The 24,885-nt window shown below is 43.6% G+C and overlaps 1 protein-coding gene across 4 annotated transcripts in view; it reads right to left on the reverse strand.

Annotated features, from left to right (window-relative positions):
• Positions 1 to 24,885, reverse strand: part of LOC111862231 (arfGAP with SH3 domain, ANK repeat and PH domain-containing protein) — a 234,131-nt gene that overhangs the window by 34,034 nt on the left and 175,212 nt on the right. For all 4 annotated transcript variants that reach the window (XM_033750593.1, XM_033750595.1, XM_033750594.1 and 1 more), the window contains exon 3: positions 5,778 to 5,926. In XM_033750593.1, the coding sequence (XP_033606484.1) occupies positions 5,778 to 5,926 (149 nt within the window). The remainder of the gene's footprint in view (positions 1 to 5,777; positions 5,927 to 24,885) is intronic.

A 24,885-nucleotide genomic window follows, 5' to 3' on the forward strand; every position in this document is an offset into this window, starting at 1 on the left:
TCTTCCCTGGAGATAAAGTACCCAGTACCCACTGGACCGGAGGCTGGGTGGACTCCAAAGCCAGTCTGGATGCTGTCGAGAAAAAATTCTCTTGGGCTGAACATATGCACACTACACCAGAATCGCCATCTGTTGAAATAGCTAACAAAGAGTATAGAAGACTATTATTTCTTTTTCTATTTCGTTAAATATATGTCTATCAAAAATGTGTTCACACGAAAGATACAGAGCTTGGTAAAGTCTACATTTTGTCCCATAAGAGTTTTTTAGTCAACGGACTGTCTTTATGAAACTAAATATTTTTAAATTTTAGTTTAATTTAAGAAGTTAGAAAAATATTGACGAAAATAAAATTTGCATTACATACTTTACTGTGAACCCTGAACACTAAATTGCATTGAAAAACGCTGAATAGTTTCGGTGTTGAAACACGTGGACGGACAGACATAAAGTGTTACATTTATGTTCCTCTTGCAAGGAACACACAGCACAAAAAATTAAATATTACATTAACTGTAGCCCACAATCATTACGTGCCATCTTCTGTGTGTGTGTGTGTGTGTGCGCCGGTCAGTGGTCGCACGGTCTAAGGCATGAGCCGCCTTCGCCAGGTGGAACAGTGGGGTTGTGGGTTCGAACCCTATTGGGGGCATGGATGTATGTGTGCATTTATTCTCTGTTTGTGTTGTTCTGTGTGTTGGTAGCGGCCTTGCGATGAGCTGATCTTCCGTCCAAGGACGGAATGTGTATAGGAATGAGAAAATGAAAAAGCGGCTAAGTCCGAAGGGCTACAGGGCAATAAAGAAATGAAAAGAAAAAAATCCTGTGTGTGTGTGTGTGTGTGTACGGGGAACAATGTGTTGAGGCTTCCCACAAGCATCCAAACACAATTTTGAGGTTTTGACGGCGGTGACTATGAAGAAAGCAGTCTTCTGGTATGTGGCACCGTGTAGATGTGGTGTTAACCGACGTTTCGGAGGTACGTATCGCTTCCATCTTCAGGATAGAAGGAAAAATAAGAAATCCGCAAGCGAAGAGACCGTGAGAACCGGTACGAGCAGTCAAGATGGAGGCGATACGACCCTCCGAAACGTCGGTTAACACCACATCTACACGGTGCCACATCCCAGAAGACTGCTTTCTTCAACCATATAGCTGACTATCTGGATATACAGAACTTACCTAGAGATACACGACAGCTTGTCAGATGTAAATTGCTGAAATGATTTTTTCCCGTCTTCAAGAACAACGTGGATTTAAAAACTGGCTAAGCTTATTCTTATTCATATAACAGAAAGCGCAGGTGATTCCAGTTCTCAAGGATGCATTCATATCAAAGTTAAGTGTCACATATTAATTACTTTCACTTTCTCTCTCTCGCATTAACAAAAGCACATTAACATTATACCTATTGTGATCAAGAACTGTGCACCAGTTTACACGCCAGAAGTAAAGGCAAAAAGGTAAAGTCTAATTAACTTAAGCACCACGCCATGAAGACGTATGCGGGACTAGCAGGGTCCACTGAGCCTCATGAGGATAACTGAGGAACTACTTGAATGGAAAAGTAGCGGCTCCGGTCTAGAAAACCAAAATTAACGGCCATGGGGATTCGTTGCACTGACCACGCGACACCCCCTATCCGCTAAAGTTGGCACTAACTTCGCCGACAGGCAGCGGTCGCTCGGTCGGTATAGTTCGCTTGCGGACTAAACCCACGGAGTTTGTTTTTTATTTGGTACTAGACGGAGGTGAATTGTCAAGCCCCTGTTGCTTCACCTCCGGGAAAACAGCCCCCGGTATCCATTGTATATGGGGCTCGTCAGGCTCCAGAGCCGGTATGAAAGTTGTAGAGAAGAGAAAAATCGCTTGCTCCTGCCGAGAATCTAACCCCGATCCCTCAGTCGTCCAGCCCGTAGCTTCATCGCTACACGGACTAAGCTATCCCGGTTCCCCCACATGCCAAAAGTTTAAAATGTAATTACCATTCTCAGGAACTTAAATTCAAACCAAACGTAATCCTGGCCCCAATTAAAACTGTTCTCTAAGTGTCAGCGTTTCGTTGCTCCGCCGCAGAGCAGATACAGAACCTCTGAATTGTGACTGATTCCTCTGAGAGGGAGGAGGGTTTTAGGAGTGAACTCGGTAAAGGTAAAACTATAGCAGCAGAAGGTAGAGTTCATTCTCCTGAAAATGCAACGAAGTGGTAAAAATTATCGTGGATTAGAAAGGTAGACAGGTGAAAGCAGGGAAAGAGATATGGGGCAAAGAACGGAAGAACACGGGTAAGGGAAATATGTTTGCTTGAAGGATGGCGGTGAAGGTAGAGAGCGTAAGAACGATACACAGGGATGGGAAAGCAATGAAGGAGACAGGAGGGAAGGAGCTAAATAGGGGAACAGAAGAATAGGGGCTGGGGGAATTGGAACGTGAAGGATGGAAGGAAAGAAAGGGGAAATCATAGGCGTAACAAATAAAAGAGAAAGGAAGACTAACGGAGAAATTAGGGAAAGAGCCAAGGATACGAAAGGGATAAAAGAAGAAGGGTGTTATTTTGCTTGTCATCTGTGACGGGTCATGCACTGGCAGAAATAACAACAGGAAGAGAATTCTACTGGATATCGTGACAATTCTAGGCTTCACCGCGACAGGGATCACATGATTTGTGAAGGCCTGATTACAGGACCTACGCTCTAACTAACCGACTTGACTGAGACTGTTTACAAACATCACACCGTCGGAGGCCTTCGTATCTTGGTACCTAAATTCTATGTCATCAACAATGTGAATATAGCAGCCGTGCTGATTACATGAATGACATGTCAGTCAGTGTATGGAGTTTATATACTGTACAGCGATAAATATGTAACAAATACCCTCGTGAGGATAAATTGAGGAGGTATTTCAAGGAAATGGCGGCTCCGGTCTAGAAAACCGAGATTAACGAACGTGGGGATCCGTTGCGCTGACCACGCGACACCCTCTATCCGCTAAACTTGGCACTAACTTCGCCGACAAGCGGGGGTCGCTCGGCCGGTCGGTATAGTTCGCTTGCGACTAAAACCACGGAGTAAAAAAAAAAGTAAATCTTTGAGAAGTGCAAAATATCGCGTCTTTCTTTGGAGAAAAGGAAAATAATTATGATACCCATGCGTCATACATCACTATGTGGACGGTAACTGACAAATCGCTATAATATGACCGATTTCTTTTTTCTGGTGATGTGTTACAAACACATGTAATAAAAAATTAAGAGAAATAAAAAGACAAGAAAGGAAGGAAGGAGAGAAGATATGAGTATTATGTGATAACTTTGCAACAATAAAATTCTGTTAGTAATAAATATACATCAAGACCACAGATGTACATAAAATCAAAAGATTGCATTTGTAAAATTAAACTTTCTGCTTTCGGCCCTTTCTCAGCACTTAAAATCAGCCAATTACACAGAAGCTGTACCCTTGCTCTCAAAGAAAACTTCAATTTCTCACCCCGATTTGGGTCTGGTCATCTGTGGGTTACGGTCACTTCAACGGCGATAAACACAAAAAATGGGGATCCGAAAAATGGAAGTTCCTGCTTATTACACACAGTACTTCTGCCTCCAGGAGGAGGAAATCGTACTCAGGACCTATCCTACCCACCCGCCTGCTCGCTCGCTCACACAGAACAGGTCAAGGACACAAAGACGAAGCACACATCGCGGGCTTTGGATAAATTATGGGAGGACATCAATACTTAAAGAGATCATCAACTCTGTGACCTGCTGTAACTAAATAAGAAACGAAACGAAACTCCATCCACTTTCCGGTAATGTAACACGAAAGCCAACACCTCTAACCTCAAAGCCTTGCTGGGCACGATGGTGGGGCAGTGCACATTCATTCCATGTTCCAAAGTACATTTAATTATTTGTCCTTCTACATAGTCCAAGTCATCAAAGTGACCCCACTTCCTGTCGGTCCGTATGTCCGTATTTACAACTGCCTTTCTGTCCGTCCGTTATAAAGAGCTAACCTCTATCACCGGACTAGTGTGACACCAACTGAATAGGCGTCTTCCCCCACTTGAAGACGGAAACAGATCCAGTTTCCGAAAAGTATCTTTTCCATTTTCTAGAATACCGGACATTGGATAAAGTCCAAAAACCAAGTAATTCTTCATCAGAACCCATTAGAACCAACAGCACCACACGTTTATACACTACCTATAGACCATTCTGCTTTAGTTTGTATTACACAATCATCACGGACATTCATACACATTTTCTTCCTACTGATCAGCTGAAACGTCTCTCCAAATTTTCCGCAATAGACGGGGTTTCCGGGTTTTCAGTAGTCTACTTTCCCAACAAAGAAATGCAATTTTATGCCATCGGACATGACTCAGTATAGGGGCCCCAATATTTACCTTTTTCTCTTATTCACAGCGTCCAGACAGACTCTGGGACCCACCCAGCCTCCTATCCAATGGTTACCGGGGGATGATTTCCCCGGGGTAAAGCGGCCGGGGCGTGAAGCTTACCACTAATCTCTATCTAGTGTCAAGGTCAAGTATGGTGAAGCTATACGTCCTCTCCTCCATATGTCTTTCAAGGCAAAGTACTTAATTACAAAACAGAGACAACTTTACGTCTCTTCGATGCCTGTGTGAAACGTAAAAATGTGCTGAGTTTCCGCAGCAGATTTTAATTTAAAAAATTTGCTTCCGCAGCTATCTGGTATGGAGTGTTGTATCCAGTCTGCACGACTCCACCATCATGTCTTACATCACACTGTGTACACAGCTGACGCAAACTTTCTGCCTTATTCGTACATCGTTTATTTTTCGTCTCGTCCTTGTCTTTCTGTAATGTTTTCCTGGAACTGTTATTGCCTATGTTGTCATTTTTCACAGCGAGAGATGCGACAATAAAAAGTTCGCGAAATGTCAGATTAAAGTGAATATGGGAACATGGTATTATGGGGGGGGGGGTTATGTAACTGATCGGCTCACTTCTGCGCGGAATAGTAACACCTAAGGAAACTTACAATGGAATCATATTATTTGGACAATATCACTCGTCGCAAGTACGTCACTGTTGTGCTTTGTCATTAGGAGTAAAGAATATGCGGTTCGTAGAATTTCCTTGTGTTGCCTTGCATTTTAGAATGGGAGGGAGTAGAAACTACCTGTTATTAAAAAGCCACAAACTTTCTTTCTTTCTTAATTAATTTTAAATAAAATATAAAGGCATAAAGAAAAGAAAGGCATAAAAAACGAAAACGGGGGAACAAACAAAGGAAAGAAAAACAGCAGCTCTTAACTAATGAGTTGTTGAAGAACATGCATTCCCAAAGGTTCCAGTCTCGAGCGGTACATCAGCTGTCCAGCCTGCGTGATTTTTGTGAAGATTTTTCGCTTCTTATCCGCCTACCCACCCAGTCCAGTTCCTCATACAGCAGATGACGATTAATGACCTATGCAGTGGATAATACATCACCATTAAATAACCCAAGAATCATCTAAGTGACGTGGGGACAGTACTTTCCCATGTAATGGCGGCCACATGATGTGTACAGTGTCTAGACATTTACTTTTGAAAACTGCAACTGTAATGTACAGACACTACATTCATCAAATGTACAATGACTAAAGATGACATCAAAGGACTCAGGTCAAACCTTAAAACCATCTCTCTCTCTCTCTCTCTCACACACACACACACAAACACAAGGTGGATAAATTTTTTTCTACCAGACGTTTTTAAGCTCTGACAGTAGAGAGGGCGTACTTACCAAGGTCTTCATAAGTGCTGAGAGCTCTTTGGTGACGACGGCAAATTTAAGGAAAGCAGCTCCAATATCCGGTTCCTGGTCCTTACTGAGAGCATTACCGCCCAGCCTCTCAAGGGACCGGGAGAGGTACATTTCGTTATCCACATGAGCTGCAAAGAGGGAAACCAGACATGAGCTCTTACTCCATTATTCCATCGGTAAATCTTGCATCCTGGAGGGCGTAAAAAGACAGTTATCCCTATGTTTAATTAACAGCCATGGAGGCGTTTGGGGCAGTGTGGCTTAGCCTGGGTGGAAAACAGAACCGGTCTGGACGAGGTGGCAAAGAGAAATCCTTGCCGCCGCAGGGAATCGAGTGCCGGTTGTTCAGCCCGTAGTCCAGTCATTATTCTTACTGAACTATCCCGGCTTCTCCTGGAGAGGGTACTGGGCGGACATTCCCCCAGCCGGGCATCGATTCCGTGTTTACAGTAGAGTTAATTAAATCTTGACACGAGAGGAATTTTGAGAAAACTGTATAATGAGAAGCCCCATAACTTTTACTCATTGCCAAATAATTAGAATGATCAAGTCAAGTAGGATGAAATAGTTAGGACATGTAGTACGCATGGGGGAGACGAGGAATGCGCATAGCGTTTTGGTAGGAAACTAGACGGAAAAATGGCAACTAGGAAGACCTAGATTCGGTAGGACAATATTAAAATGGATCTTATAGAAATAGGATGGGGTGGTACGGACTGGATTAATCTGGCTCGAGATCGCGACCAGTGGCGGGCTCTTGTGAACATGGTTATGAACCTTCTGATTCCATAGAATGCTGGGACATTCTTGAGAGGAGCAATTTGTGGCTTCTCAAGTACAGTATGCGCCAAAAGATACAGTACTGAAATGAAAAGACGTCCTGTTGATACCAATGCTTATTCATGTGAAAGCCCCTTGCATGACAGAACCTTCTCAAATCCTGAAGAAATGGTCCGACCACCATGTTCTTGTAGCGTTCTTGGGTGACGGTAAGAGCATTTTCTTCGTCATCCTCAATGAAATAGGGGCCTAATATACCGTGAGCTGAGACGGCACACCGTATCGTCACACGTGTACTGTGTAGCGGTTTATGGACGATAATATCTGGCCATTCAAAACCAAGGAAGCGAGTTGTCTAGCGACCACTTCCGTATGAGTGGAAATAATACTCAACTAGTATGAATACTTTTTCCTCCGTCGAGAGACCCATTTCCAACAACAACCGAACAACACAACTTCCTTTTTCACTACTGGGAACACACGCGCCTGGAGCTATTCCCCGTCGACAAACGCACATGCGCGTTCGAGATGCGAGTACTGCATATTTTGGCGTATACTGTACTATTAAGCTGCATGTAATTCATGAGCGGAATGGTGCAGGCCGTTTCAAAATCCATTCTTCTCGATTCTGAAACCCCAAATATTTTTTCTGTTCGCTTTGTTCTTGCAGATACAAATACACTGTATATATTTTATACGGGTGTCAAACTTCGGTTCTCTCTTGACAAAGCATACACAGATTTAGTGTACCCGAAAACACGGTACCGCAAACCATCCACATTCACGAGATTACGCTACTGTTAATTCACGCCATATCGAGACCAGAGTCCGGTGGAAAAATATGGTTCGATTTATGGCACGACAAAACATTGTAAGCGAAAATGTAAATATATGAGAAACCCAATAGGTCAGTAAATAACATATCACACATTGCATGAGTTAATAATAACGTATCATTATTATTATTAGCCGGTTACGGTAGTCGAGCGGTCTAAGGCATGTACTGTCTTCACTCGTTCGGAAGCCGGGGTCGTGGGTTCGAATCCCACACAAGGCAAGGATGTTTGGTGTGTGTATGCGTTTATTCTGTGTTTGTGTTGTCCTGTGTTTAGGTAGAGCCTTTGCGTCGAGCTGATCACCCGTCCAATGAGTCCTACCGTCTGTAAAATGGTCATGGAACTGAGAAATCAGCCCTACGCTCCAATGTGGAAGCAAGAGGAGAGGATGTAAGATTTGAGGCTTTCACGGCGGTGACTATGAAGAAAGCAGTCTTCTGGGATTTGGCACCGTGTATATGTGGTGTTAACCGACGTTTCGGAGGAACGTATCGCCCCCATCTTCAGGGTAGAAGAAAAAGTATAAGAATTCTGCAAGCGACAACACCGTGAGAAACGGTGGTGAAACCAATTCGAATCCTCCAAAGAGGGCGACTGAAACGGGTTGAGCCTGTTGGCCCTGTACGAGTTCTTGGGACGACAAAACATGGCGATGGACTTTTTTTTGCTGTTTTCTGCAGTTCCTTTCGAAATTCAAGGTAGGGGCGGAATAAAACATACATTTCTCCCCCCCCCCATCCCCTTTCTTAAACTTCAAGTTCCTTTCTATTACACGATCGTATTCTATAACCACCAGCTGATGTTTCATTTCATTCAAAATCTTTCCAATATTTTTGTGTGAACCGACGTTTCGGAGGTACATATCACCTCCATCTTCTGAGTAGAAAAATCCGCGAGCGAGGATCCAGCATGAGCAGGCGGTTGCATAAGATGGAGACAATACATTCCTCCGAAACGTCGGTTCACACAATATCTACACGGGGCCACATACCAGAAGACTGCATTCTTCGAATGATATGTTGGTCTCACATCACACACGAACATACCCACTTAAGATGATGTCAACAACTAATCAAACATAAGTTTCCTCAGTGTGCGCCTGCTAATCTGGAAACCAGTTTCCTGCTTGAAATCGGCGATTTTTCTCTGAAATTGCGGTTGCGTTGCAGTTGCCAGTTTCCTTGGCCTGCCCTCGCCTTTAGAGGCACCGACACGTTTCCCACTTCGCCGGCCGGCCGGCGGTCTGTGTCGGTAACTCTTTTAAAATACACTTGAGAATGTTCCGTTGATCCGCTAATGGCCCGTCCCCTCACCGTGTCGTTACGTACAACGTGAATGAGCCTTTAGGCTGGAGGGGAACATAACAGTAGGCACAGACTGGGAAGACTCTTGTGTCTTCATCGACACCCTCTACGGGACTTCTTCCACACATCGTGTGGGCATAATGGCGATATGGGTGAAGTGGAATATAGGGAGCCTGTTGGAAGGGGAAGCGTAACAAGCTCGAGGGGAATGGGAACGGTCGATGAATGAACTCCTCTGCGTGGCCTCAGTTTTTCGTTTAAATGCTTTCTACGTGTTTTCTTGCGGCTTTCGCCCAAACGAAAAGGCAGCCCCGGTGCAAATCACGGCAATGCGTTATCTTCTTCAATTTAAGGCTTAGGCCGATGGCCGATTCTGGCTTCTATGAATTCCACCTTCTGCATGGTCTACCAACATCTCTTCTTTTGGGCCTATACCAAACAGCTCGTTTCAGTGCTCACCCTTCATTGTCCTGCACTCGCTTCCGTGTGGTAGCGTAACAACGGCTATCAACTGGTAACATTTTACGTACGTGCATTTTACGTATTTGTGTATACTTCGAGCTTTCCTTCAAGTGTTCGTATAACAGTGTCACACATTTTCTGGAATTCTTGTATCGTTACCAAAACCTTCCGGCTGATTTCTTTGAAGCTTACAAATAAGGTAATTTCTTTTGGGAGGGCTACCAACCATCTGCACAAACTACGAACCTGAAGGGACAGGAAATTTGATATCAGGGCTTACTCAATCCGGTGGGTTGGCCTTACCAAGCTTGAAGCACCCCTCCTGCCCTATAATTGTTATGGGACACACTTTGTCTGGCTCCTCTACCACGGCCTGCCCACCCTGCCAGGAGCTTATGCTCCCGCCGGCATAGCCACCAGGTTCACCCCACCACGAGAAGCTGCTGTCAGTAGAGAAAATGCAGGCACCGCGCACTACTCATTACAAGGCGAAGGTCTGTTCCATAGGAGAGATTTGTGAGTGGCCCGTGAATAAAGCGAGTAACGAAAAAAAAAATGGCACAATAAATGCACATTCGAGATGGTACTGTGTTCATACGGAACAAACTGGCTTAGCAGTCACCTTGGCTGTTCGTGTATGGAATCACTGGTCAAGGTTACACGATTCTCTCCCTCCGTAAACGGCCTCAAACGTCAAAATGGCGAGAGATTGGTTTTACAGTAACGTTGCTGATTTGTGACAAGGTCTTAAATATGGACCCTGATATTGGCAAACAAAGTGAACATGGTGATCAACCTTCAGCATCCATTATTGACCAGCTGAAGAAAACGCTTTACCGTGCACTGCTGCGTCGATTCGTAGCAACAGATCCACGCTCTACAAAGCAGGTTGGATCGCTGGGGCTGACGAACATGATGTTGCTTAGCAACCAGAGCCCTCTCGCCTGTTGTGTCGCGGCCACTTGAAATGTATGGTCGCAGCAATATGTGCTGTGTGCAAAAACGGTGCCGGAACACAGCGGCAGTTAAATTAAACGATCTCACGCTCCGCGTAGGCTGTTGTATATTGTCATTATGTCATTACACCCCAATATAGCTTTCCGAATCGCAGGACCAACGTCACCATTACAGAATTAAAAGCCGAATACAAGTTTTTTTCCAGTCAAATAACGCCATGTTGCCGGTCACGGTAGCAGAGCGGTCTGAGGCATGTACTGTCTTAGCTTGTTCGGAAGCCGAGATCGTGGGTTCGAAGCCCACACAAGGCATGGATGTCTGTGTGCATTTATTCTGCGTTTGTGATGTCCTGTATTTAGGCAGAGACCTTGTGACGAGCTGATTACCACTCCAAGGAGTCCTACCGTCTGTAAACATGATCAATGAAACTGATAAATCAGCCTTATGTTCCAAAGTGGGAGCGAAGAGGAAGTGGGAAACACAATGTTACATCTTTCCTCGCAGGGCAAGATTTCTCTCTTCTTCACGTCGCCCAGACCGGCTCTAGGGCCCACCCAGCCTCCTCCCCAATGGGTACCGTGCGCGATTTCCAGGTGGATAAAGCGACCGAAGCGCGAAGCTGATCACTCAAAACCATCTGGTGCCGAGGTCAAGAATTGTAAGCTATACCTCCATTCCCCCATTGTCTTCAAGGCATAGTCCTTAATTAATTAAGCACAGGGGCAACTTTACCTTTACCTTACTGCAACATCTTACCTTATAATTTCTATGGGGCGCATGAGACACCTCTTTTTTACAGGCACTGATCTTTCAAGTCTCGATATGTGTTCGATACATACGTAAAATCCCAATGTACCAAGTATTCTGTCAAGCATGAGTTTCTCATGGCGACCGCAGTGACCACGCCGGTCTTCTTCGCCCGTCTGAACACTGGGATCCTGGGTTCCAATCCCACTCGAGACATGGATGTCTGTGTGCATTTATTCTGTGTGTAGGTAGCGGCCTTGCGACGGGCTGATCCCCGTCCAAGGAGTCCTACCGACTGTGTACAGATTATGAAACTGAAAAAGCGGTTAAGGCCCACAAGGGCTGTATAGTCATACGTAGATATGTAGGTAGGTAGGTAGACGAACTTCTCATGCCAACTATTAACAGTAATTTTATCAATAAAATTACCCTTGACCCTACCAGGACTCGAACTCCGACCCCTCAGTCGTCCGGCCCGTAGCTAGTCGCTATACCAACTACGCTACCCCGGCTCCCTTCCCTTCAAGTTTCCGAACTAAAATTTTGTACGCATGTATAGTCTCCTCTATGGGCCTATATACTGCGACCTCACTCCTCCCTTTGAACATCACATGACACCCCTTATTACGTAATTCCCTGCCCTGTTATCTCCTCTCTTATTAAGAGAACTCAGTGGCGTTATTACGTAAGATCTTAACACAAAGATGGACGTCATCAAATAAAAACAACTGAAACGGACCAGAAGCAATTACGTTGGACCGGACAGGTAAGGTGTAAGGTAGGCCGCATACCGGCATGCGTCAAGACATGATGTCTGCGACATGATGCAAAGAAAGGAGCACAGTTGAAACGAATGAGATTATGAAAACCGTCGCACACCTGCCTGAGTCATGATGCTGACGTCAGCTTCATGCTAACAAACCACGAATGAAGTAAGACTGCGTCTTTTGTCTCATGTCTTGATGCTTGTCTTGAAGCAGTTGGTGTGCGGCCGCCCTAATCTTACTCCGATTCTTCCTACGGAGAACACTGAGCCATGTTTTACGAATGGATCCGATAACTGTTGGCATCCTCCACCTTTTTCTGTTAGCAGCAGCTGGGTAAAGAGGGGAGGAGGTTCGAAACATAAAGCAAACGGTCGACTAAATACATTTCGTACATATTCAATTTAATCGAAATCCGTAGAGTGGTTTGAGAGACGAAATTATGTGGATCCATTCTACTCGCCTAATTCAGTTCTTGCAAAGAACATATCAAATGAATGCACAGCGTTATGTACAAATAAAATCAATCACCGTTAGAAACACAACAGCCGACTTCCTTACCGTGCTTATGCGGCAACTTCTTCGACCTGTATGTTTCACGCATAATCTAAACACGAGAGCACGAACCCAAAATAATGACGAAGGAGAAAACTTGAAAGGGTTTACGGTGAACTTTACCCACATTTTGATTTAGTTTTAGTTCACTCAAGGACCACTTAACTTACAGGAATAAGGGGAAGCGTCCTTGTATCTTCTAAGTTCTTTGGGATACCGATAAAACTTCATGCACAGAACTTAACATAATTAACATGTACACTCTTTATTCACTTAGACTTCTGGACCTTGTGTTTGTGTGTCTGTGCGCGTGTGTGTGTGTGTGTGTGGGGGGGGGGGTTCATATCTCTCTTAAGAACCTCTGACATATTTTGACTAATTTCATACCTGGCACTTGTGTTACACGGTTCTCATTATATGAGAGTTTCCAGACACTTTCATCACATTACTCAGAATGTACTAAAATCACCTCGCCTATACTTACTGAGCTGAGGCACATAGTTGTATGCCTTCATCCTATGTGACTGTGAGGCCATAGCTTACTTAAGATTTCGTCACCTGGGTCAGTTCTTCATGGAACCAAGTGACTTTTATGACGCCCTCATAAATAAAGTCCTACATTTCATTCGAAAAGTAGGATTAATAAAGGGTTAATCCAAAGAGGAAGCACGATAGCTCATTGAAGGTCGCAGTGCGAGGGCCGGATTTTATGGCTCACATCTTTCACACATATACATAGTTGTATGCCTTGCTAGAACCAAAACGAGAAATACAGGCGTGCCATGCAAACGTTACAGAATGTAAAGACAACGCAGACACAGATCTGTTTGTGACAGCTTTGACGAAACGTGCATTTGTAAGAACAATCCACATAAAAAGGTAAAGTTGTCGCTGTGCTTAATTAAACACTACATCATGAAGGCGTATGTGAGAATGGTGGTATAGAACCACATTTTCTTGACTTCGGCACTAGTTGGAGGTGAGTGGTCACCTTCAGGCGCGGGCAATTTACCCCTAGGGAAAGAATCCCCGGTACCCAATGGACAGGAGGTTGCGTGGGACCCAGAGTCGGTCTGGGCGAAGTAAAGAAAAGAAAATTCTTGCCCCAACCGGAATTTGAACTTGATCCCCTCAGTCGCCAAGCCGCTCCAAGAATAAGTCGCTTATGTTTCTTTATTACTGCTGAGAAGCCTATACTCTGAAGCATGCTGTTCTAGTTAGCATTTTTCGTGCCAGGATAACCGATATACGGGCCAGAATCCGAGTACCGGACGTGTGGCAGGCGAAGCAGGAATCCTGGCCACACAACCGAGACCTCTGGCACACACACGTAGCAACTCTGCACATGACCCCCATAGCATTCACAGAGGATCTTGTGCACCCCATGTAAGTGACAAGATAATCCATCAGAAATACATCATTTTCCCATTCCACCGCAGTTGACTTCCAGCAAAACCACCGCCTTCTCATCCCTTCAATCAAAGATAGGGTGAAGAGCGAGGGTGAGAAAATATCATACACAAATTGGGAGGGAGGTGAGAGACTCTGATCTTGCATCATGGAGCAGCGGTGATGCTGTGTTCAATGTCTGAGATAAATGTCACTTCGGAAGAAAGCGTGAGAATTTCAGGCAGTTTTCAAAATAACTTCGCTTAGGATTCTATGAGGCAAGGGAATAATGCTGATCATCACATGCTTCCTGAAAGCGCTCCTTATCACTATGAAGGATATAAAACGGGGAAACCGAGAAAAAAACATCACATAGATCATTTTGCTGCAACTTACTTTAGGGGGAATGAATTCTGATGATGTTCCTTAATAGCGACAGTTATGGCATGATGCCTTCCACTCCATTATTAAGCTGGAGGAAAATCAATACACGGTGGGTTCCTGGTCACCGCTGAAGCAGAACCGTCCCTGAGAATTAAAAGACTAGGCACTTTCAGTATGCAGTAATCGACTCTATAGTTAATTGGCTGCATATGTCATTGTAGATGAACATTTTTTGGGCCTTGAAACGTAGACGGAGACAACCTCGGAAATGAGTCGCGTACGCGCGTCTTTACGTACGCATGTATGTATCCAGATTATGAAACGCTGCACAATTCTTACTAAAGTCTGCGTTATCAAATCAAGGAAGACGGAGTGGGCGAGACATGCTGCACGCATGGAGGAATGAGAAACGAATATAAAATGTCATTTGGAAAACCTGAAGAGGTGACTGGGATATAGAGGAGCAGATATGTGAATATTAAAATGTGTCATGAAAATAAAATGAGGGCGTTGACTGGATTCAATTGGCTCAGAATTAGATCCAATGGGCACAGTTAATGAACTCGCGAGTTACGTAAAAAGTGGTTTCTTTCTTATTATCTCAGTGTCTCTCAAGTTTCTAAACCGAAATTAATGGCTGTGGGGATTCGTTGCGCTGACCACGTGACACCCTCTATCCGCTAAAGTTGGCACTAACTTCACCGACAAGCGGCGGTCGCTCGGTCGGTATAGTTCGCTTGAGGACTAAAGCCACGGAGTTTGTTTTTTTACTCTTTTTCTGGAGGACTCTATTCCATGGAGTTACTTCGTTATCTAGACAATTCAGTCGTAATAATACCAAGCCCCATAATCATAATGATTTAGATCTGGATAATCATATAGCGTCAGATGGCAGGATGATTGTGAATAACAGCTAAATTTTAAAGGATGTAGAAGGAAATGACCGTGGCCTATTTTAATGAAATTGTCTCATTTGAATAGATGAACAACATGAACACAAAATGCCAGAAGTCCATCTTCGGGTTAGAGATTCGGAAAGTCCAGAAAAAGAAAAACTGGAGTGTCAATCTATAGCGACGTTCACATTTGCGTAATCAAGCAAAGGCTGCAGGTCCCCCCCCACCCCAATCTCATCAAATTTTATCGTAACGGCGGAAGAGGGCACAGTTCCGATAAAATGTTATTATACACAACACCAAAGCTACTCGTAATCCTAACGAATGGTCCATAATACCTGCTAAATAGGCTATAAGATTAAATGCGATTATGATGAAGATAATTACAGTAATAACAACCGCAGGGTAAATATGAAAGGCTTGTAAAAACAACTAATACGCTTTTAAGACCGCAGCCTGCAGATCTAACCAGCCGTCCATACCTATGGTACACAAAGCCAATCCTGCAGATCCATCTATCTATGTCTCTACAGCCCTTGTGGACCTCGGTCGCATTTTCAGTTTCTTAATCCTATACACAGTGGATAGAATTCCTTTGATGGGAGACCAGCCCGTCGCAAGGCCGCTACCTACGCACAGAACAACACAAACAAGGAATAAACGCACACAGACATCAATGCTTCAAGTGAGATTCGAACCCACGACCCCAGTCTCCAATGTGATCGGCCAAACCCTGGAGATAAGTAAAATAAAAAAAATCTTCGCCAGTGATCAAATTGTAATTCCGAAAATGTAAAATTAAGTGCCTTCTTCATCATGGAAAACCCGATAAACAGCGTAACATGAAAATATAATTCAACTTGTGCTACAAAAACCTGTCACAACGTCGCGAAGCAACATTCCGTCATAAAGTAACGCGTCTTACAAAAAAGTTCGTTACAAACCGAGTCATAGGATAAAGGTTATGACACGAAACTCCACCATGAATTTTCGTTATCTAAGAACGGGTTGCTACAAAATTCTGTCATGAACTGATTAGTGAAAGATGGATATAAAATCCGCCACAAGCAGAATTAACGGTGAACGGATGTGCTACAAAATTTCTTCACACTTTTAGAACAAGATATAAATTACCATCTAAGTATACACTTAGATGGTAATATCGGGAAAATCAAATGTTCCATGGAATAAACTTTCTGATGCAGAAAATTATCCACGAACCGATGAACTGGACAAACGACTGGTTACAAAAATGCGTCACAAAGTAACGAATCAGAGAAAGTATGAGTCACATAATCTGCGACAAGCTAATGCATCGACGCAAGGATGTGCTAAAAATCAGTCACAAACCGAAGCATGGTAGTAAAGATGTGTTACCATGGGAACCACGGAGCGTTACCGTTCACTACATTCATGTTTCAACATATATCTAGTACACACCGGTAGGGAATGCAAACATATATACACACAGGACTTTTCTTCCGTAAAGTTGCCTTTACAAGGAGTGACATATTGATTCTAAAAGATCCGCCACATACGGACTCAAAACAAACAAACTCCGTTGCTTTACCGACCGAGCGACCGCCACTTGACGGCGAAGTTAGTGCCAACTTTAGGGGATAGAGGGTGTCGCGTGGTCAACGCAAAGAATTCCCACGGCCGTTAATTTTGGTTTTCTAGACCGGAGCCGATATTTCCCTGAAACAGCTAGTTAATTATCCTCACGAGGCTGAGTGGACCCCGTTCCAGACCCACGACTCGTCGAAAGCAAATATATCGTCACGTGACAGAGTGATTGTACACGGGGTTTGGACTGGTAATCGGATTTACTGGACACTTTAACACACAACTCGTGACTACGCTTCACAAATCACTTTCACACAAAGACTAGTGTTCTCAGTCACGGTCTTCAGTGCCCTGCTTGGTAACGGCTTCCAACAGTAGCCGTCCCTCTGCTTCCGAGGTCACGTCCTCGCAGGCTGGAGGCCATCTCACACCTTCCTCCTATTCTTCTAACTGCCGTCTCAAGACCCTCTAGAATCTCTACTGACTCGTAATGGCAGCTTGTCCTCGTTATATAGCCTCGACACACACCACACCGAGAACATCGTTTCAACCACTCTTCTACTGTTGCGTGTGTGTCTGGTGCGGCCATCACGTGACGGCTACTGGGCTATTTCCTAGCAGAGCCGTTATGTAGCAACGGCTGTCTGTACTGGTTTCACAATTCTGGCTTTCAAGCAGACATGATGCAATGTGTTTATAAAAAAACAATGTGCGACTCAGCACCGTTCACTGAACCGGTTCTGACTACAACAGTCAGCAGAGCAATGGCTGAAATAAAGGCACAGATATAATTCTCTCGGCAGCCCCCAACTTTTAATCTCGGGAGTGGAGGGCCAGCTATCATTAAACAAATGTCTATCGCTTTCAGTGAATGTGCTATTCCACATTCTAGATTTCCGTAACTCTCCATACTTTGCACATTTTATCTCTGAGCGTTTATATTTAGCAAAAATGAAGTCGCGTGATAACATTGATAACTTATATTCGTACATACTGGCGTTCAATATACAGTGGTCTATAAAAGGAAGTAGAGAGAAACCAAAAAAGGAAAAGAAAAAGAAATGAAAAACAGACAAATGTATAAATAAATGTATATAAAACAAAGAAAAAAGACGAAAGAAAGAAACGCAAATAAGTAAACGTGGAGGCAGAAAGAAGGGGCGAAATTTGGAATTGTCTCCTCCTTGACTGGCTCACTGTAACGAAGGCAGATAAACATGCAACATAATTTGGTTTATGAATCATGACAGAGCGCAGAGTTCCCGTACTAACGTTATGAACTGCACGGCGTTACTTCGCGAGCTTCATCCGCGTACTGCTCTCCGCATGCTGAGCTCGTACAGAAATTGCGCCAGCAAGAGAGAAGGAGAGTAGGGCACCTTAAAATGACGTCTCTGCTCATAATGGCTGCAATTACGACACGAAAGAAAAATAAATTCCCAGCTCTACCATAAACTTTGCGTATTCTGAGTAGAGAAAAGTGATGTTTTCATAATGAAATTATAATAAAATTCATTAACAAACCACGTGTATAAGGCACACAATTAAACACATTTTACTTTCTCCTTGTCACTGACTGTACAGCCAGATTCCAGCACCGACCTACTTATAGTCCGAAGGATAAGGCCTTGCAAGTACAAGCGTTTATAATTTTGACATTATTTATTGGAAAATTTAAAAATTTCTCACTAAAACCTTTTTGTATGACGAACCACCATAGGGATACTTCAATAAGACATTCGAAATTGAATATCGAGTCACTTTTCCAGAATTTTACAATATTAATGTAGCCAGCTGGCGATTGTTTGCAGAACATCTCCTTTCCAATTTCAACATCTAAATTTACTTATTGTTAATTTAAAAACGCTGACAGCAGAGTGACGAATGACAGGGTTCTCTTCTTCTTCTTCTGTTGCTTCCACTTGGAGCACAGGGCATCAGTGAAACGCTTGTTTCACCTGTTTCTTAATCTTAGACAGTCGGTAAGACTCCTTGGACGGGGGATCAGCCCGTCGCAAGGCTGCTGCTGCTGCTAGCAAAGAATTCTAAGCAAGATGAAAGAACAGTATGACTGTAACGTGATAAACAAGATAAGTCTACTAGTAGAATAAACAGTAACGCTTGTTTCACCTGTTTCTTAATCTTAGACAGTCGGTAAGACTCCTTGGACGGGGGATCAGCCCGTCGCAAGGCTGCTGCCTATCTCTGCGTAGAGATTTTAACCTGGCAAAGAATTCTAAGCAAGATGAAAGAAAAGTATGACTGTAACGTGATAAACAAGATAAGTCTACTAGTAGAATAAACAGTAACGCTTGTTTCACCTGTTTCTTAATCTTAGACAGTCGGTAAGACTCCTTGGACGGGGGATCAGCCCGTCGCAAGGCTGCTGCCTATCTCTGCGTAGAGATTTTAACCTGGCAAAGAATTCTAAGCAAGATGAAAGAAAAGTATGACTGTAACGTGATAAACAAGATAAGTCTACTAGTAGAATAAACAGTAACGCTTGTTTCACCTGTTTCTTAATCTTAGACAGTCGGTAAGACTCCTTGGACGGGGGATCAGCCCGTCGCAAGGCTGCTGCTGCTGCTAGCAAAGAATTCTAAGCAAGATGAAAGAACAGTATGACTGTAACGTGATAAACAAGATAAGTCTACTAGTAGAATAAACAGCAATGAATACTGATAACTGGAGCAATATGTATTGAAGATATAACATACGATCAACGCGTTGCCAGACAACAGCTCTGTAAATACGGTTCAACATGAAACAATAGATGAGGCTGTATTCCATGTCGTCTGCGCCGAGCAGCGGTGAAACAACGGTGTACACCCGTTTCTAAGGAACGGCTCAGTAAACACATTTCCGCGTATCGGACCGTGCTATGAAAGCGGCGACGTCATCAACAATAGAGACGGCGTTTTCCGTGGGGTGTGTGCAGAGCGGTTATAAGAGAATGGAGTGAAGAATTAGTTCAAGGCAGTTACGAGTCAGTCGTAAGCTGGAGGAGTCCAGGAGAATTTTTATTTCCGACGTTCCAGAGTGACTGACGATGAAATAGCAAGAAGACTTGATATTGAGTTGGAATGTAAGTTTCTGTGTTGAGATCCGTTGCCAGGAGACAACTAATGAAAACGGAGAACCCTAGTGCGTATGCAACGGTGAACTGTATTTGTGTAAATCAGCGATAGCGCTGTATTTAAGTGTGATTAAGAGAACTTGTAACCAAGGTGCTAATAAATCCAACCATCCGAACTAGAACCCGTTATTTTCGTCACGCGTACCACCTTACACGTGACAATATAATGAATGGTAATATATACATAACGACGCAGAGAACAAATAATCATAAAATTCAAATTATATGTTGTACAGTGCGTTCAGTTAAGGAGGAAACTTCGCAACACCGCTGACCTGGCCCAACATTCCTCACAGATTGCTGCTGTAACTGCTGATAGCAGAATGAGTCATTAGCGCTGATACAGCAGCAATCTGTGAGGAATAGTGGGCCCGGTCAACGGTGTTGCGAAGTTTCCTCCTTGGTTGAACACCCTGTATAAGTGGCTGGAGGATGTAACAACCGAAGAGTAAACAAGATGTTCGTTGAAGTAAACGGCTTTAACCTGTGTCACACGGATATCTTACACCACATTTACATCAGAGGTTTAATGGTATGAAAATATAAAGTTCAGATTCTCATTAGCAATCGATGAACAACAAAGTTAATGAGCTAAGAAAAATATCAAAGTACGTATCTGGAAAAAAAAAAGGGCTATGGCACCAGTGAAATGCAGAAGATTACACAATTCTTCAGGTTTTCATGGCGATCTGTAGCTAATCTCATTTCCTTTCTTGGACGATACCACCAAGTTATCGTAGCCTGCCCTGCCGCCTACGTTTCAAACACGGCTGTCTCCTCCTCCGAGATGAGGAACGTCACTGCTCACACAGATAAATGGCCTGGAACTATGGACATCGGTACCAGGCTGCCACTCACCCACTCTGCCTTGAAAATGGACGCAATTTATCTAAACCTCAGCAAATGACACTCAGAATTACTGGGTCTTTGGACTCTGTCCATCGTCCGGTATTCTAGAAACTAGAAAACATGTTTCAGAAACTGGATCTGTTTTCTTCCTCTGGTGAGGGGACGGACTGATAGATCCACTTTCTGGAATGTTGTGTTTTCTATTTTCTAGGAAACCTAGTAATTCTGAGTATTACATACCATCATCAGAACCCTTTAGAATCTAATCGGTAAATGAGCTCACAAAAATACAGTGTCATCGCTCAACATTGTAAACAGAGATTAAAACGAAAAAAGGGGTTATTTGTCACCAGTATCCGAACATTCATCTCGCGTGAAACCAAAGAAGTTCAAGGCATCTGCAACATTTGCGCAGTAGAAAGGAAACGAGGTGATATGAAACAGGACCCTGATATTTTCACAACTGCGCTATTTTTCAAATTTCCCTCCTGCTCCGACCCTCGTCTGATGCTGGGATGTAGAGAGAGGGCGCTTCATATGAAATTCACTAAGTGAAATTGGGTCTATCGGCTATACCTGCATGCCACCGCCATATTTTCATTCTTAACAGGAAATAAACATTTCTGTAAATTGGACCAGAAGAAGGGAATGATGAAAACAATATTACCACGTAGCATGTGTGACTATAGACGGGGTTTGGATTGGTGAATGGATTTATTGATCACTTATATAAACGACACGGAACTACAAGAAATTACAGTGCCACCGCTAATCTCCACTATTCACAAAACACCACAGCACCCGCTAAGCTTTTTTCCAGCATACCGTGTCTTCACCAGCCGTTCCCTAGCAACGGCTTCTAGCAGTGGAGATTCTTCAAATTCACGCGCTCAGGTCCTCTCTTCACAGACCTCCGTATAGAATTCAACTGAACTTTGTCCCTTACTCATAACATCTTGCCAAAGACCACGAAGAAATATCCCGTTTCCATTGTTGCATACCAACTGTTGCATTATTAAGAATCTGCTACCTAGCAGCGGGAACACGTTTACCGAGCCGTTGCCCAGAAATGGTCACTATTTGCTGAGTAACTGCTTAGCAACGGGTCTATACGCTACAATACCTTTACCTTGAAATTATTTTAAAAAATCTGAAGGACTGCAATAAACCTGTAAAGTACACGTTATCATGAACTCTGTAATTTTTGCACGTATATCGGCATCACTTTATATTTTCAAATTAGGCGGTGGAATTTCCTCTGCACCTGATATACTCGTATGCCTAACAGTTTCATCAACGTGTTTTTATGTATTCGAGAATTCGGTGATGACATTTTCATTACAGAAGTAACAATAACTTGGTCTTCTGGAATTAGGTAGTGTCATTTCTCCAACATCACACATAAAGATCATAATTATCATCAATAAGCCTTCTGTAATCAGGCAAAGATATTTCCTACACGCCGTGTGTAGGAATTATACCGTCATAACGCGGCCTTCTGGGAATGGGTAAAGGCAGTTCCTCCATAAGCCGTAATAATTACACCGCCACGATCCGGCCTTCTCCAATTACGAAGGCATTTCCTACAGACGTTATGATCATACAATTATGACACCCATCTTCTTGGAATAGGTGGTGTGATATCTGCTCCACGAATTACATAGAACCATTAATAACTTTAAGGCCAAGACTTTCTTCAATCACTCTAGAATTACACTCCCATGACTCTAAACCTTGAAATATGGAGAGCAGCATTTCCTCCATACAATGCAGCCAGGCTGCTGCCTCACAGTTGGAAACGGGCTGTCGGCCTATAAGGTGTAGCCGTTATTAAGGTCAGAAACGCTTATATATAGCATTCTACATCTTACACACGAAAACAGAGCAAATTCCGAGATCTGAAGAAGAAAGAAAGAAAGAAAGAAAGAAAGAAAGAAAAAAAAAGGGGCAGTGAATTCAGTATCAAGTTTCCAGCAAGTTTCAGAAGTCTCTACGGACACGCAGGAATTTTCGGCTCCGCTCTCCAATCTACAAAACTTTTCTCGGATGGTTCACACGTTGACACTAGGTCACACCGCTCTTTGATGTGATGTCGGTAACTACAAACTGTATAAAAGGAGTGACGCTGCTAGCCTTCTGTGCGACAATCTAGCAGAAGTCTGAAGCGCAAATCTTCTCTCCTTTTTTTATTGCTAGTGGGGTGGGACTAAGTCCCTTGTACTAGCCCCAGATGATAGGTGAGGGTGATTGTGGAGCAATTGATGGAATGAAGATTGGCAGGGGAAACCGAAGTACTCGGAGAGAACCTGCCCCAGCGCCACTTTCTCCACCACAAATCCCACTTGACCAGACCCGGGATCGAACCCGGGCCGCCGCGGTGGGAAGCCAGCGACTAACCGCTCGAGTTATGGCGCGGCCCAACTCTTCTCCTTACATAATGCACGTGTTTAAAAGATGTGACAACAGACATAGCTTTGGGGACAGTCTCAGGTCCAAATCTCTTGAGGTCTACTACCCAGAGGCCGCAGAAAGAAATCCCGTGGTTGACGGGAATGACGGCATTCAGGGTTTTCACCCCTCTACCTATTATTGTATTCACCGTGTCTGTGACGTATGATGCAACCTTATTCGCTAAAATACCCGTACATTTGTAGCTGGTTGAGGCACTATGCTACAAGCCGGAAGGTCGCGGGTTCAAGTCCCGATGAGGTCACTGGATTTTTCAATTGACCTAACCTTTCCGTCCGCACTATGGCTCTGGGGCCGACTCAACCTCTAACAGAAATGAGTACCAGGAATATTCTTTGAATATTCTGGGGGGTGGGTAAAGGGGGCCGGCGCGTAGGGCTGACCTTGCCGCCATCTATGAGCCGACTGTCTAGAACAGGCATGTCAAACTCAACTTGTACAGAGGACCACCTCAGCCCTATAAATAATAGTCCAGGGCCGAACTTCAAAATAGAAATATACATTAGATTTTGATACAAGGAAATTTAATTCTATTTATTATTTAAAAATAATTTAAATATAATTACCTAAAGTGGAACACTTATATTTTGGCCACAAATCAAACATGTAATTTTACCTTCTATTTCACAACAGAAATAAGCGATTTCCCATTTTTCTTGAAAAACACGGCGCTCACTTTCAATAGTTCTTTTTTTGCTACTTGAATTTTTTGAAAGCGACATTGCCCTTTAAAAGTTACTGTACATATACAAGAAAACTCGTAGTTGATAATTTAATGTTTAATTATAACCTTTATACGTTCATCACAATGTAACATCAGCACCTGTCGCTGTGTGAAAATGAACTGAATGACAATGTACAAGAGACTACCGGACTAGTAGGAAGGTGTATCTTGTCTCAATGGTCATAAAAGTGAAAGTTTGCTAGCAGCCCATTAGACAATGGCTGGGGGTTGCAAGCTAGTTTTGAAGGTAGAAATCCCTTGCACTTGTCTGTCAGTTTCCACCCTCCTTGCATTCTTACTACGCCTCCGAAAGGGATTCTTGGAAATACCTGGGGTGGTGAGGCTGTGCGGATTTTAGTGCATTAACCTTCTGAAATACAATAGTTTGTCCTTCACGAACTTTCCAAACCGTTAGTTGGACAAACCCTTCTGCAATTCTCAGAGTCACTTTTCCTGCAGCCTGCCAATTTATGTCTGCGTGAGACTTCTTGTCTTCTGGTCTGTTGGAAAATTGTCTTTACAAAAAATATTTATACTAAAATGTTAATATTGATTTTATTATCAATTAGCTCTAAAAGTTGAGGGGGCGCACTTTGTGGCTATGGGGGCCGCATGTTTGACACGGCTGGTCTAGAAAATGTGGGAGCCTCAACCTCTCACAACCCCATGGGCCTCCACGGCCTGTAACAGGGATACCTTTACTTTACTTTACTTTACCCGTACATTTGAGAATATGCTGTTGGTCGGCCGACGGCCTGTTACGTACAGTGAGGACGAGCCTTTAGGATGGAGGGGAAAGTCTTGCGTCTTCACATTTGCCGTCTATGGGACTTCTTTCACACATTCGTGTGGTAAGAATGGCTATGACTGGATGGGAATAAGAAAGGTACCCCTATAACATGCTGTTGAGGCCATTACGGTTGAGACGTCGAGGTTGACACATTTTCTAGACAATCGGCTCATAGATGGCGGTGAGGTTGTCAGCCTTACGCGCCGGCTACCGTCTACCCCCAGGAAGATTTCTGGTACTCATTTCTATCAATGCTTGAGACGAGCCCAGGGCCATAGTGCGACTGGAAGGATTAGGTAAACTGAAAATAATCCAATACATCGGACCCGCGACCTTCCGGCCTGTAGCATAGTGTCCCAATCAACAATGCTACCGTGTGCTTCTTCTTGCGGCTGATGGTACGAGTTTTAACACCCCTTAGTTTTGTTCGTGAAAGCTACATATGACATTGTTCTGTGATCAAACTGATATGAACTGTT

Source organism: Cryptotermes secundus, unplaced genomic scaffold (assembly GCF_002891405.2).
Source record: "Cryptotermes secundus unplaced genomic scaffold, Csec_1.0 scaffold1561, whole genome shotgun sequence".
NCBI lineage: Eukaryota > Metazoa > Arthropoda > Insecta > Blattodea > Kalotermitidae > Cryptotermes > Cryptotermes secundus.